Here is a 15,276-nt window from a genome sequence, read left to right as displayed (position 1 = left end):
TGCTCAGTCAGGTGGCTGCTGCTGCTTCATCAGCGCGGACTGTGACAGTGATGGTGGAGTGTGTGGACGTGAATTAGAGAGCTGGGGTCCGACTGGCTGATGCTGAACACCTGCACGTGGCGGAGGACTGCCTTCTTTTGCTTTTAACTCGACCTCCAGCCTCCAGCAGCTCTCCATCACTTCGCCTGTCAAGCGAGAGGAAGCGGACGATGAGTACTTCTCTCCCCAAAAGCGAGTCCACCACCTCTCTCCTCAGAACATCGGCGCTCAACCGCAGGTCCGGGCACTCGAACAACGCTCCAAGAGAGCACCGTAGCTACCGCACTCATCATCACCATCATCATCACCCCACCGGAGCTGGAGGCAGTGAGGATGCGGGCTGGACTGAGGACTGCGAGACGAGTGCGCGTAGACCTCTCTGCCAACCAAGACACGCCGACTCTCGAAATTTAAGTGATCACCGGGTGCAGAAAAGCCACTCTCACCGGCAGGCGAGCCTCATGGATGATAGTTACGCACAGGAGGATGCGAGGCACAGGACGAGCCGGAATCAGAAAGAGCGCAGCAAGTCCACCAGGTCCAAACATCATCACCACGACTCCTCTCGAGGTGAGATGCCTCCTGCAGCGCATCACCAGGGCGGCTCCCGGCAGGACAAGAGGACCTCTCCAACTCCATCTTATCCAAAAGAGCAGGACGATGCGGCTTTCTTCTTCGAGCACAGGGAGAGAGTCATCACAGGGTCATCCTCCAGTCTCAGCTCTGACCCACCTGCGACCAGCGCACCTGTCCAACCCGCAGCCAGACGCATATCCAAAAGACTGAGCGCAACCGGGTCTGAATATGACTCCAGTCTTCATCCCATTGTGAAATCAGTCTTTGGGCAGGTATGTGGGCATGAAGAGGACTTTAAACTTTTAAAAGAGTAGATTCAAAGCATAGATGAGGGTGCAGAGAATGTTTGTTTAAACTATTCTCTCATGAAGTTCACTCATGCAGTGTTTTATCGTGTCACAACACGCAAAGGCCAAAATCTTCAGCTGTAAATCAGCAGCAGCATCATGAATGAAGGCTCAGAGGTTTTTGGTGTGCAGTGGCACAAATGTCAGTTATGAGTGTATCTTCATTTAAGGTGTTTCTTTGTCCAAGGAAGTAAATTAAGACCGGTTTTATATCAAATAGAAGCTCATTCAATCCAAACAAAAATAATACAAGTACAGTTATCAATATTTTGTATTCAAGTCTCATTTATTTCACACACAGGGTCTCTGTGGGCTTAAAAAAGAAAAGAAAAAAAGACCTTAACACAGGTGGAAAATTTTAGGAGAGCCAATTGGAAGAGACATCCGCCTCCACAGACAGCTGGAGGTGCAATTGGAGCCATAGGTGGGAAAAAGTAACTAAAAATAAGACATCAATACAGGACAAAAATAATCCAGTCCAATATCCTCCATGTCTTCACACTAATCCCGGTATAAAAGGAGCCAGGTGTGTTCGTCTTACTCAGTCAACATTATGTTCATAACATGAACGAGGTGAAAATTTAATATCTGCCAAATGTTGCCAAATTCACTGTAGCGTGAACGCTTATTAAAAGTGTATCGCAGCTGCAGAGTTGATTAGTCGACAGCAGGTGGAGGTTCACAGGTGATGCGCAGGTGAAGCTGGAACCTATTGAAGCAGTGCGATGCGTTACGTGTGTGACCCCGGTTGAGTAGATTAAAAATGGATGCATGTATTCAGTCCAAATCTGGCTCTTGTATCTGTCTGGTATCCGTCAGTTTCATGACAGCGGGGGAGAGAGAGAGAGAGAGAGGGAGGGAGAGGTGGTCTGTCATGCATCCCAATATGAATACAGTCGCTTTCATTGTGACTGTCACCTGAGCAACAGCAGGGGGATCAACTTTCCCGCTGTGTGGAAAACTTTACAATGATGAGAGCTTGTCACTTACACACACACGCGCACACACAAGCAGGTAAGTGAACCGTTTATATACTGATGCACATTGAGGTGATACAATCTAAATATTCACCTCAAAAGCCCAAACTTCCCTGCATCACCTGTTCACCTACTAATACATCAGTTTCCTGTGAGGTATCACACTTCATCCTCTGACTCTGTGTATCTACAGAGCGGGAGATTTTTCTCCCCTCACATCTTTTTATATTTGGTTTCATTGAAATCCTTCTCTCTGTGATAAAAAGCTCAAGAGGAGACAATTACCTCCCTGAACACTAATGTGTTCCAGAAATAACTCCTCTCAATCCAGGCCAGAGCTTCAATCAGTCTTTTACGGGTTCCAGTGAGGCAAAATCCATGCAGCGGTGTGCTATATACAGTCTCCAGAGCTGTTGCTGACGTGTGTGGAAATATCAGCTACAAGGCATTTTCATTAAATCTATATAAAATTGATAAATTGTAATTTTTTCCAGTGAGTAAAGTGTTGTGTTGTTGTATATTTCAATAGGTATGTTAACAAATGGTGCTGCAGTTGTGCATATTGGTGAGAGGGATGTATGCAGTAGAAACCGGATTACTCAGCTTACATGTAAGTTTAGCATCTCAAAAGTTGAGCCTGTTTTCTGTGATGTTGTCACTGTGAAGTTAAGTCACATCAGACGCCGCTCAGATGTGCACAAAAGAGGGCAAGACTGATGTTTGTGTGAGGACGATACAAGAGTGGATAAAATGAAGAGTGTGCGTGCATGCATGTTTCACCTTCTCAGCATGCTACCAAAGCTGTTTCATTTTAGAGACCACGCAGTCATAATATCATGCCTTTTCAATGCTCCCTGAATAGATGTGGCAGAATGCAGTTTGAGCTTTTTACACACTACAAAATTCTATAAATTCTTATGTAACATCAAGATCTACATTCAATCCTAACAGAACTCATTCGCTCTGAGTGGAAGAAGCTAAAAATAGCTCATCAAGACCTGATTATGAGAGACTGTAGGAGGGCAGAGGGGTTTTTTTTTTAGTCTTGGTAAAAATATTCCAATCCCTTGGCAAACATGTTACCTGACGAAGCAAATATCCATAAAATATCCAAACTTTGTTATTAAAAGAGCTGTTTCCCATCATGTGCTGACATGTTTTCTGTTTTCTTCAAGCTTTCATATTCATAAGATGAATCATGAGCACCAAAAAAGGCTAGTGTGTGTGTGTGTGTGTGTGTGTGTGTGTTTGGGGTGGGTATAGGAACAAATGTGAAATGTGGTTAGCTGTTTGAACGTGTTTCACTGATACAGAAAGGTTGTGATACAATCTTTCATTACATAAAGGATTTTGTGAAAATGAATGTATCTGAAGCAGACGTGCACTGTAGTTACACCCATGATTTCTGCACATTCAGGCTTTTAAATTATCCAGGTTACACCAGACACCTTGATCAAGGACAAAGCACAAACAGTTTTTTTTTTTTTTTGTCCCAGCAGAAATTTAGTTTCTATTTTCAGAGAACAATCGCCACATCCCTCAGTTTGTGTGACCTTCAGTGACCTTGTGCTAAAAAAAAAACCTCGCTGGAAATCTGGTGATTCGGCACTGAACTGTTATTGAAATCCTCCTGTTATCTACTGCTGTTGAGGAAATTACATTTTTTTCACTTTTAATTTTAGATGAAAGAATATGTGTGATAACCAGCAGAGGGAGCAAGTACCATTTGCACTAATAGGTCTGAACTCAAAGTAAGTGTGTATGTGTGTGATAGAAAGGAAGAGATTAACAGTCGCCTGTGTGTCACATCAGTGAGACAGGAAAAGTGAAAGGGCAGGGGAAGAAAGTAAAGGAAGCGAGGCAATTGGATAAATCGGGAAGAGGACAAAGAATAAAATAGGAAGAGAGTGAGTCTGCTGGCAGACCTGATGATTGTTATATAAGACAAACACTCATCAACTCTCACTTCCCTTGCTCCCACCTGACAGCTCTGAAGACAATGTCAGGAAAGGTCTTAAAACATAGATTAGCCCATCACTTCCTCGCCTATTTTTGATTTTTTTTGTTGTTATCCAACTCAAACCCTGTGACGTTTCCTGCCTGCCTTTTTTTTTTTCTTACAAAATCTCCCATCCCCTTCTCCCTCTTCTCTTCAGCCTGGGTCACACTGACCTTGATGACGTCTGAGAGTGAATGAAAAGAGAGTGAGTAAAAAATAAGGAGAAAAATCTGAGAAGGGAAAGGGAGCAGCAGCATCATCGTATTCACCACAGCATATGCCTCCAGTATGTCTAGAGTATAACAGGCTATTTTTAGACACAGATGGGTATTTTTGTATCTGTGCTGGTGAAGAAGGAGGTAGAAAATTCACTCTTTGGTTAAATCCTTTTTTTTTTTCGAGATGAGGATTAGGCGGCGAAATGTAAGAGCCTGCGTGTGCACAATAGTACACGCGTGTGCACGATGATGCTAAATATTCATGGAGACCTGAGGCTGAAAGGAAAAATCAGTGAGAGACACTGTGAGACAGAGGAATGAGAAAGAGGACGGGATAGATGAGTCAGAGGAAGAACAACAACAGTGGTTTAATTGACTGAAATGAGACCTGTCAATATTTCCCCCCCTGCTGACGCACTGCACTAACTGTTTGTACATGTATCCGTAATAAAACAGAAATACCAGAATAATCCCAACGAACGATTTAGCTATTATTGTTTGACTGAGTTAATAAAACTGTGACATCTCAGCCAAAGCACAAGAAGGTGACGCAAGTGTGCTGTTTCAATGCCTAGACATCCTCCAATGACGACAGAAATGTGCGCACGAGAAAAAATCTCATTGTCTCTGTATTTACCCCCTTGAACACACTGCGAGGCAAACTCAGCAACTTTAAAGAAATGACCACGTTTGTTCACGAGGTGATTATTCCACTTTGCAAAATGTAAAAAAAGATACAAAATGTTCCCTTCTATAGAAGCAAAAGAACGTTCTCATCTGGATAAAGACAAAGCTGATGATGCACAAGAGCTTGTTATTACATCAATCCCTTCCTTCCCCCACCTACATCTCTCAGCTCATTTAACACACTTGACGGCTGTGGATGAAACAGGATTATATTTGACCTCAAAATCTTCATTAAAAAAGCAAATTATTATATATTCCCACCTGAAATGAGCTTCCTGTCTAGTGCATATACTGTATATATTTCTTTGCATTAATGCAAAACCATCACTTTATATATTAAGAATCTTTGTGAGACCAGAATAATCCCCACATGTTCAGATGAATCTCCTGATATGTAGTGTGTAAGCAGTTATGTAAATGTGTAAATTGTGTGAGTGAGAAAGGGTCAGGGAGAAGGATACAGCCAGAGAGAGAGCAAGAGAAGGGGGGGCGGGGATGGATCTAATGCCCGTGCACACTATGGTCTGACTTTATGAGAGCTGACGGCTCCTGTGTCTGACGTCTGATGTGTTCTGAAGTTCACAATGAGCCTCCGGTGAGAGGCTGGATGAATCATCCGCAGAACAATACAGAGGAGCCGCAGAGATATTGAATGGGAGCGAGATGTGAAACGACTTCGGCGTGAATGTGTTTATTAAAATAGCAGGGAATAGACAAGGTCGAACAGGAGAGGGAAATGAGGATGTTCATTACGGTTGCAATGGCTGCTACTAAAGTCACCTCATGAGAGAATACTGCTGGTGAAAAGCTGAAGTGAGAGTTCATACTGTGTGCTGTCGAAAGTTTTGCATATTGTTACTTCTCTTGGATGGTTGATCTTCACTCTGCAGAATGATGTTTTGACACTAGCAGGCTGTTTTAAAATTTTAAATTTATCTGCCCAAGGGTGAAAGTTTCTCTGCGCTCGTCATTAACTGTAAAACATGTATGTGCAAGCAGAGTTTGGAAGCCACCCATGGTTCAATATGCAACTTAGACAAGTTTAAAGTGGAAACTTGAAGCCTCCGAGGCACTTTTAAGTGAAGGAGGAGAAATCCTGTGTCCAACATAAAGTTTTGATGTGAAATATATTGCATATTTGTTAGATTTATATAAGATCGATATATTTCTGGCTTTTTTCATGAGCCAGATGTAATTTTAAGAATTTTTAACAAGGTAATAGACAGTTTTATGTCTGGACGGGGGTCTTTAACTTATTGTTTAAGAAGTCATTATGCAGAATGTCTTCTTTTAGAGTTTCATATTATCATTTACATTATCTATGATATTATTGGATTATTATTACTAATGTATTAATGTATTATGCATTAACACAGCATTTTAATATTGTCTCTGGTAGCTAATTGTAAACAAAAAACTGTTATTTACCATTTGGTACACTAAAATATAACAACAAATCATATTTTATAAGCTCATCATATGTTTGTGTGTAAAATCAAAAATACATAGTACATATAGCTGTAAGATAAAGTGCAATATTTCACTCAAAAAGTAGCATAGGATGGACATTCTACATTTTTATTATACATGAGCATTGTTAGTGTTTAAGATGTTCAATATTTCAGTCATAATACTTTACAATAGACGTGTGTGTGTGTGTGTGTGTTGATGGAAGGGGCTGATGAAGAGTAATTGCATGTGTTGATTTGCATCCTCGGTGGTCTTTTTATTTTTTCTATTTTTTGCACATTTTGCCTTTGATCTGTGTCCATGCCCTTCAAGCCTAACATGACTTTGTGGTGCATCTACATGTGCATGTGTGTGTTTCTCTCTTTCTATGTCTGTGTGTGTGTGAAAGAGAGAGAGAGAGAGAGAAAGAGATGGAGAGGTTTGGGGGGGATGGATGCTGGGGTAAGAGTGGGGAGAGATGTGGGAGGGTAGGGGGTGAAAAGAGAGTGCGTGTGTTATATTTTTAGCCCCACAGCCCCACATCCATGTGTGTTTAATCAAGTGTGTGTCTGTGTGTGTGTGTGTGTGTGTGTGTGTGCTGGATTAGTGTCTCCAGCGCCTTGCTCAGGGGAAGGTAATATGCATGTCCGAACGAGCTTCTTCTGTCACATTCACATAGATGGTTTAAAAACTGTGGAGTGAGAGGGAGAGTGAGGGGAAAAGAGCAAGAGACAGACAGACGGACACGGGGAGAGAGAGACGGAGAGAGAGAGAGAGGGTATAGAGGAGGGAGGGAGGAGAGACACTGTAGGAGAGAGGATGGAATGAATAAGCAATCTTGCTTTTTCTACTCCTGGCACTTGCATCTCGCTCTGATCACATGCATGCTTCCTCTCCCTTGGTTATCTTTGTGTTGTTCCGATCTGTCCTTTGTTCTTGTTTACATATTTCCTTCTTTGTCTCAGTGTCCCTCCCCTCATACCTCCCAGCGTCCTTGCCTCTAGGTCCACCCTGTACACCCCTTCGTCCTCTTCCTCCTATCTCCTCTGCTTCCTATGATATCTCTGCTCCTCTCCTTTTTTCCTTTTCCCAAATGTCCTCTTATATTAGTCAGTGACCCACTGAACCTTCTTTCCCTTTCTGATCACTCCTATTCCCATGCATGCCTGGAAACATATGCAAACACACATGCATACACATACACCTACAAACTGCCACACCAACACAGACACAGTTAGAGAAAAAACATAAAACAAGAAGGATTTTTTTATTTTTTATTTTTTTTTGCAATGGGCAACTCTGTAAAGTCGCTTAAAATTTTCACCAAGAAGGTAAGGTCCGCTCTGAGGTTTTTCACTCTGGTCTCCCCTGACTGTTGATGCATGTTTTGTCTCATGGTGTGTCCCCAACCTGACCAAAGGCTATTTGACTGACTGAACCCTGTGTGCTGATTGACTGGGTGTTCACTTACAGGCTGTCTTGAACTGTGTTTTGTGTTGCTGAACTCTGAGCACGTGAGAGAGTACTGCTGTAGTTTCAGTTCATGTTCACCAACAGGAACTTGATTATTGATTAGGACTTGTGTGACTTCCTCTAAAACTAGTTATGCGAGTACTTTATGAATTGCACAGCGCTAATATGACATTTGCATCTTCTGTCAATTTCGATAACTTCCCTCTGTGCTTCATCAGCGCCTGGTTGCATTCCCTAGCTTTTTAGATGGCGGTCAGAGTTGGCTGGTGCTGTCAGCAAATTTGGATCACACCACCAAACTTTAGAGTCAGTTATGCCAGCAAAACACACTAACCTGTTAAACCTGCACCTGTGGGATGTGACCAGTCAGTAGAAATGTGCAAACAGGTGTGCTGTTTGATCTACATGCCATGGCATTGAGGCTTTTAGACAATATGAACGCACAATTGAGGGACATTCAGAGCCATGTTTTTAAAGGCTCAAGAAGGCAACCTTCGTTCACACAACACATCTCTTGCATCTGCTGCCCTCTTTGTATCAATGTATGCTTGAATAGACTCTTAGTGTAGCAGGCAGACATTCCCACAAATAGATTCTCCTTCACATCAGCAGCTGCACGTCCTTGAGAAAGCACAATATGACGAGCAACTGTTGATGCCCATCTGTACAAAATGGTTGGCGTGCTGGAGAAGTTCTTGGTTGACTTCAGCTTTTCTCTGACACTGTTTCAGGATTCTTTCTTTATTTTTAATTTTTCGGTTATATAACTGCTAGCACGTGGCTTCATAGTACTTTTCTGGCACGATATACCCACAAACAGCCCTGCTCCATGCATCACTTGGTCAGATTACCCAGTGGGCATCCGTTCCTGTGGTGGAGACTGTAGGAATGCATGAACTGGCATCAGGACTGGCATGGTAACAGATGGAGTGTGAAGGTCAATTGCAAAGCGTAATACTGTGTATATTTGCGTGAAGTATGTGTATGCATATTAATTTTTCATTATGCATGGATGTAGATGTGTTATTTTTATTGTAAAAAAGCATCTGAAGACAGGAACTAGCTCCTGATTTGAAGTAGCAGCAAAAATGGTCCCTTGGTAATTCACTGTGACAGCAAGTCAACTCACTTTTAGCTGGCTTTTCCTCGACAGAGTTGGATGTTACACTGCAGTAATTGAAGAACAGACCAACATTATCATGTGTTATAAGCAATAAGAAATGTTACTGCTTTTAACTCTCCACTTGACTAAACTGTGCAGAGGAGCAGTGGTGTAGTGCTACTTATTTTTCTGTCAGCATTGGTATACTCAATTCTAAATCCCCTCCGATGCATCATTCAGTAGTGTTCTCTGAGCTGATTTTTTTTTCCTAGGATGGCAAAGCCATGACATAGTTTCATAATGAGATGGAGTAAGGAATAAGGAACACTTGCTTACACACTTAATATTCAAAATGCATAATTATGTTGTTGCCTTGCCCGGCTAATGTTGTTTTCATAATGATCATTGCTCTCTGAACTAAAGCAACATCAGTTAAGTGACAACGTGCAAATACTACTGAGCTAAATTTGAAATTACAGGTCACTTTTTAAAACACAGGGCATTTATCCTTTGCTGGACAGGACATTTTAAAAATACAGGGCTTAAATTAAGAGTATATACCCATTTCTCACTGTCACAGAGCATGAAGAGTCATTTTCCATCTCTTGTCTTTTGCATTTAGCCTCATTATTAGGCTGCTCCTCTCTCTAATTTAAATATTCAGTCAGAGCCATGGTTGGACCTTATTTGACTTTATTCACTGGCAGGCAGCGCTTTTAATTAACCTGTAGTTCTCTTTGTAATTGGGATCACTGCTGTGAGGACCCCCTGGTTGATTGGCTAATTGGTAATTATAATTAAATGGCTGGCTGAACTTCAGTCTCCTCTTCTGGACGACACAATTATTTTGCAATCTGCACAAAATAACTCATCACTTGCCACAGAAATTCAAATAACTATCCCAGAATGAGTCTGTGTACTCTGTGTACACTATTACTACCGCTACTACTAAAACATGGCAGTTAATAGTGTACTATTCCAGTTTATTACAACTTTAATTGTTATTGCTATCGTTCATGATCATATTGCACTCATCAAAGTCAGTGTTGAAATTTGAGAGCACAACAGCATTGCAACAACAAAGTCTGAAACATGAGCAGTCAGATGATCAGACAATTTAGAAATGAGTCAAAAAAATAACACTGAAAGTCAGATATTAACCCTTCACTGCACAAATATGGTAGTTAAGTTATATTTGAACTGGATTATAAAATTATAATGTGAACTGTGATCAGTGTTTACAAATAGTTTAGGTAATGATTTCGCTGTAGCGATGTTGCTGTTTTCCTAGATCCAAAACAAATGTTTAAATTTTATAGAGATATTTTCATAACTTGCTCAAATCTAAGAGAAAATTTTGTAATCAAATTTTCTTTAAGGCAAGAAAATGTGCAGCTGAAGACTGTAAAGAGCAGTTATGTGAGGCTGTCAGACAGCATTTTTTCTATGCCATGACATGTAACACACGATATGAGGGCTTGATGGTGTTTTGCTGTGCAGGATTTGGGCTTACAGGGCAGATTCACGGATGGCATCAGTTGCTCTTGTCATAATAAATTACAACCTCTTCCCTCTGACTGAGGTGCTTTCCTCCATCATGACTGACCTGACACCATATTTCTCTATGACTGACAGACATATGTCTGTCACCTCTGATCCCCTCTCCACCCACACCCACATCCATCCCACTTCCTTGTTGAGACTCCATGCTGCCACAATCTGAGTCACGGTCTCTACCCCTGTCTTTGCCCCTGCTCCCATATCTGGCCCCCCTGCCCTGCTGCCTGCTGCTCCAGGACCAGAAGAAGAACTACAAAGCAGTGCAGTCCTGTGAGGAGGGGGGTTCTGGGGGGGCCTATCTTGAGCCGCTAGTGGCCCTGGCCCAGAACGGAGCCAACATGCACAACGTACTGGGTCCTGCATGCATCTTTCTACGCAAGGGCTTCGCTGAGAGCCGGCAGGCTGTACGTAAGTCCAGACAATATCATGTGCATGCATGCCAAGAGATTAGCACACAATGCAGTGTATGCACAATAACAGCAATGTGTGATGAACGTCAGCACTTACAGCATGTAAATGAGCGTGGTGAGCTGAGAGGATGATGGGTTTTTTTTTTTTTTTTAGTATGAAGTCTTGTTGACAGCAAGAATGCTGAATGGAAGGGTGTGTGTATGTGTGTGTTTATGCATGAGGTTGTATCATAAACATAGTGGGCATTTGTATCAGGTTGGAGGATTATTAAAGCACGGTTATGGTGATAGAAGAAATGCTCCTCACATGATGATTATTCCTCTCTGTTATTTCCAGCAGTGACAACACAAGACTTGTTATTAAAGAAAACATCAGTGTTGAACCGACCGCTGTTTTACTGACTGTTCTGATGACGAGCTCTCATCTGGCTGCTCCTAACGGATGCAGGGGTTGAGATTGGGTCATTTTAGTTCAGTGGACTGGCAAATAAGGAAAACTGTTGCATCGTCTCTGCATCTCCACACTTAGAAATGCAAAAACAACTTTCCTAAACAAAAATGAATTCAAATTACAAATACGTAAATGGTTCAGCTTCCTCTCTACAGAAATGCCACAAGATCTTATATTTTATCTTGTTTTTGCTAGTTTACTTTTATCCTAATACCTACTGTGTTATTTATCCACACAGTGCCAGGAGTCTGCATGTTTCCTTCAGCAGGTGATCTCACTGATAAGCTCTTCCTCTTTGGATGGAAGGAAACCTGCAGACTCTTGGCACACTGTGTCTGCATTTGCCTATTAATTTTTTTTTCTACAGCATCATATTGTGTGAGCAATGCTGCATATTGGCATGATTTTAAAAATATCAGCAGTGTTTGGCTCTTAACCTTGTGTTGTGATCCTTCACAGGACCGAGAGTTGAGGCCAGAAGAAATGGATGGTATGTATATACTTTAGAAAAATAAAGCATGTAAGAAAAAACTGTAAAACATCACTCTCACATTCATTACCCTGTCTTGTTTGCTCTCAGAGCTGCGTGAGGCATTCAAGGAGTTCGACAAAGATAAAGACGGGTTTATCGGCTGTAAAGATTTGGGGAACTGCATGAGAACGATGGGCTACATGCCTACGGAGATGGAGCTGATAGAACTGAGCCAGCAGATCAACATGAATCGTAAGTGAAACTGTCAGAAGCAAACGCTCGTGATGTCAATAGTTTAGTTAACAGCCTGCTTAGGCTTCAACATCACTATTCATCAGTTGGAGTGTAAATAAATCAATCAGTCTTTTAGTCTCTGAAGGTTAACCCAGCTTCCTTTTTTTATTCTGTTCAATAGTGGGAGGACACGTGGACTTTGAGGACTTTGTTGAACTCATGGGGCCCAAACTTCTGGCTGAAACTGCAGACATGATTGGAGTGAAAGAGCTGAGGGATGCATTCAAGGAGGTGAGGAAATACAAGCTCACAAAGCTGGTAGAGTTTAAACACCAGGATGTAAAATGAATGAAATATGTGAAGAGTTCTGAGAATGTTACTTTATAGAAAGAATATCTACAGAGAGGATTAAAGGAATGATAGCAGACACGTGACCATAATATTGAGGATGTTCTGCAGCTACTGTATATTCACAATTAAGTGATGGTGGCAATGGTGAGTTTCTATGTTTTATTAATTTGTTTCTTTTTATCAGTTTGACACTAATGGTGACGGCCAGATCAGCACAGCAGAGCTGAGAGAAGCCATGAAAAAACTTTTAGGACAACAGGTACTGTTGCTGGGAGAGTCTGTCCTCCTCTTTGTAAAGTTCTCCATCATTCACGGTGTCTGTCTGAATCTTGTCTGTTTACTCCACTTGTGTATCTTGCCATGGGACATTCACACCTCTCCCACAATCTGACTTTTTCAGGTTGGACACAGAGACCTGGAGGACATCCTACGAGACATTGACCTCAACGGAGACGGGCACGTAGACTTCGAAGGTATGTGACGGCGTACTTTGCAATTCATACCACACAACACATTTCTCTGCTTGCAGAGCCTGGAAACAGGCTTACACAACATCCTTCTGTGTTGGTGTGTATCTATTTCCATTATTCTGACTCTCTATTAAACATACACACACACACATTTCAGAGTATAAGCAAAATCCCAACATGTGTACTGCTGATATCCAAATACCATGCTGATAGTGAGGTGAGGGGATGAAGGCAGCAGGTCTGTCTGTCAGATTATCTCCATACCAAGGGATTATGGCACCTCATAGATTACCCAGAGAATAAGATGCATGCATGGTGTGAGGGATGAAAACATCAGAAAGTGCTGCTGTTCACATTAACGCAACTATTCTTACAATCAGTAACAACATCAAAGCAACATTTGATCGCACAGTTTATGTTTTATCAAGTTAACGAGGCTCTTATTAGTGAAATTTTAAAAAGTGGGGATAGCAGGTGCTCAATCCTACATCTCCACCCACACACCAGAGATACAAACCCTCAAATATAATTTGGAATATTAAGGAATATTGTTGAATATTTCTTCTTAATTAAAGCTTTCTTCATTGCACAGAATTTGTCCGGATGATGTCTCGATGAGTTCCCGACAGAGAGTCGACATGTTAAAACACAACATGGATTCTCTGTTGCTACGTGAGGATGAGGAGAAAGACCAGCACAGAACTACTGATGGATTTTGAACTTCTGAACTGTCAGTGAACGAGAAAACAGAAACATATCAACCCTGCCCTGAAACTGCCATGCTGAAGCACAAAGGCTGACGACTACAGCCGGGAGCAACACTGTTGATTATATGCTGCTGCTGTTTTCTTAGAGCATAAATAAAACCAACAGCTGCATTTCTGACTTTTACAAAGTATATTTTAAAAAAGCATATTTTCCTTTAGTAAAAACAACAGTAATAACACTCAATGGGTGAAGGGGAATGGGAGTTACTTTGCTCAAAGACTATATTATGTTCGTAACTGTAGCAAGTAATAAAAAAATATTTTCAGCTACAGCAGTATGCCAGCAAAACCGAAACCAATACAGCACATTTCTTTTTCTAATACTGATGACATGAGTATGAAATGACAAGCACAAATACAATATGGCAATATGGAAACATTTCATGTGATCCTGTCAAAGCTGTGTGTTTGTGTTTTGTGCATACTGTTGTTTCTCTCCACCCCCTAATGTAGATTTATTATGTTCATTAAGACTATTGTCAGAACCCTGGTTAAAGCAAACTGATATTTGTTTTGTAATTATGTGTAATGTAGCATTGATGCAAGTTCTTCTGATTTTAAATACATTATGCCTATCTTACTGTGATATATATGTAATTTTCAGTGTGCATAAGACTCCTCCAACTGCAAAAATTCCAGAGGGAAATCCTGTCTAGGTACAGTGAGTTGCTAATCTCGACTACTGTGATAGGCCTTTTAATGACACCTATGTTCTACTAATTCTGAATATTATTCTGCATGAATACATGTGCAGTTTAACTGATCATCTCAACCTTAACTCACATTGGTAGATGATGTTAAAAAAAAAATCAAAGCTTTGATAAATGTTCTTGTTTATTGGGATTTTGTGAGTCGACAGAACAGTGCTGAAGTGATTTTCACTTTGGTGTAACATTTTCACACTTTGAACAATAATACCTCAAAATGAATTGAACAATCAACCTCATCCATAAACTGCCCCATAGCATAATCTCTAATACCCAGTTTCTCTACCCTCTTACTTTCATCATAAATATTTGTAAAGAAGCAGCATTAGCTTCTTTATGCAAAAAGCCAAAGAAAGTTTACAAAAAAATATTATTTGAGTCTTATTCAGTGTAGTAAGTGTATGCAGTATGTTTTAGAAATTATAATCCACTGGGTTATATTTTCAGATATGCTGCTTCAAATGCCGGTTGGTTCCCGGGGCAGCTAAATTATTGGTTGACTGTTTATAAATGGACACGGGGATATATGCATGCTATAAAGTAAAGATTATTCTCCTAAAGGGAAATCTTACTTTGTGATTTTACTTGTCTTAACTGTGTGAAACTATGCATGCAAGAAACTACTGAAATTTGTAGCAGAATATATAAAAATAAAGGTTTTTATTGGAACTTGAGCACAGAAAACTATATAAAAATAAAGGTTTTTATTGGAACTTGAGCACAGAAAACTGGTCTGTATCGTGTTGTTTGTAGTTGTGTGTCCTTTGAGTCCTCAAGTCACCTGATAGGGGCTCTGCTCCCATCTGGGACAAACTTTTGGTCCCCAAAATGTAAACTAAGTACATTTTTGGGGTGAACTGCAATTCTTTACTAACAGACAATATTCTATGAAATATTTCCCATTAGTCAGCCCATCTCCATCAAATGTGCTTAACTTTTAACTTAACAGGAACTCCAAAAACTTCAACACTCACAAGCTGCTTCTGT

The 15,276-nt window shown here is 40.9% G+C and overlaps 1 protein-coding gene across 3 annotated transcripts; it reads left to right on the top strand.

Annotated features, from left to right (window-relative positions):
- cabp1b (calcium binding protein 1b) lies at positions 1-14,963 on the top strand. Of its 3 annotated transcripts, none has more exons than XM_019278778.2 (8): positions 1-887; positions 10,664-10,831; positions 11,748-11,778; positions 11,869-12,012; positions 12,176-12,285; positions 12,530-12,604; positions 12,746-12,818; positions 13,408-14,963. In XM_019278778.2, exons 1-8 carry the CDS (start codon positions 210-212, stop codon positions 13,431-13,433), a joined length of 1,305 nt encoding a protein of 434 aa, XP_019134323.1. In that variant the 5' UTR covers positions 1-209; the 3' UTR covers positions 13,434-14,963. The 3 variants fall into 3 exon arrangements, with proteins under 3 accessions (XP_019134323.1, XP_019134324.1, XP_010734380.1); XM_010736078.3 differs by lacking the exon at positions 1-887 and adding an exon at positions 6,752-7,623; XM_019278779.2 differs by lacking the exon at positions 10,664-10,831.
- Positions 14,964-15,276: the final 313 nt, after the last annotated feature.

This window comes from Larimichthys crocea, chromosome IX (genome assembly GCF_000972845.2).
Source record: "Larimichthys crocea isolate SSNF chromosome IX, L_crocea_2.0, whole genome shotgun sequence".
In the NCBI taxonomy this organism is placed as follows: domain Eukaryota; kingdom Metazoa; phylum Chordata; class Actinopteri; family Sciaenidae; genus Larimichthys; species Larimichthys crocea.
Note: the sequence above shows the minus strand (reverse complement) of the source record. Positions and strands in the feature narration are given on the sequence as shown.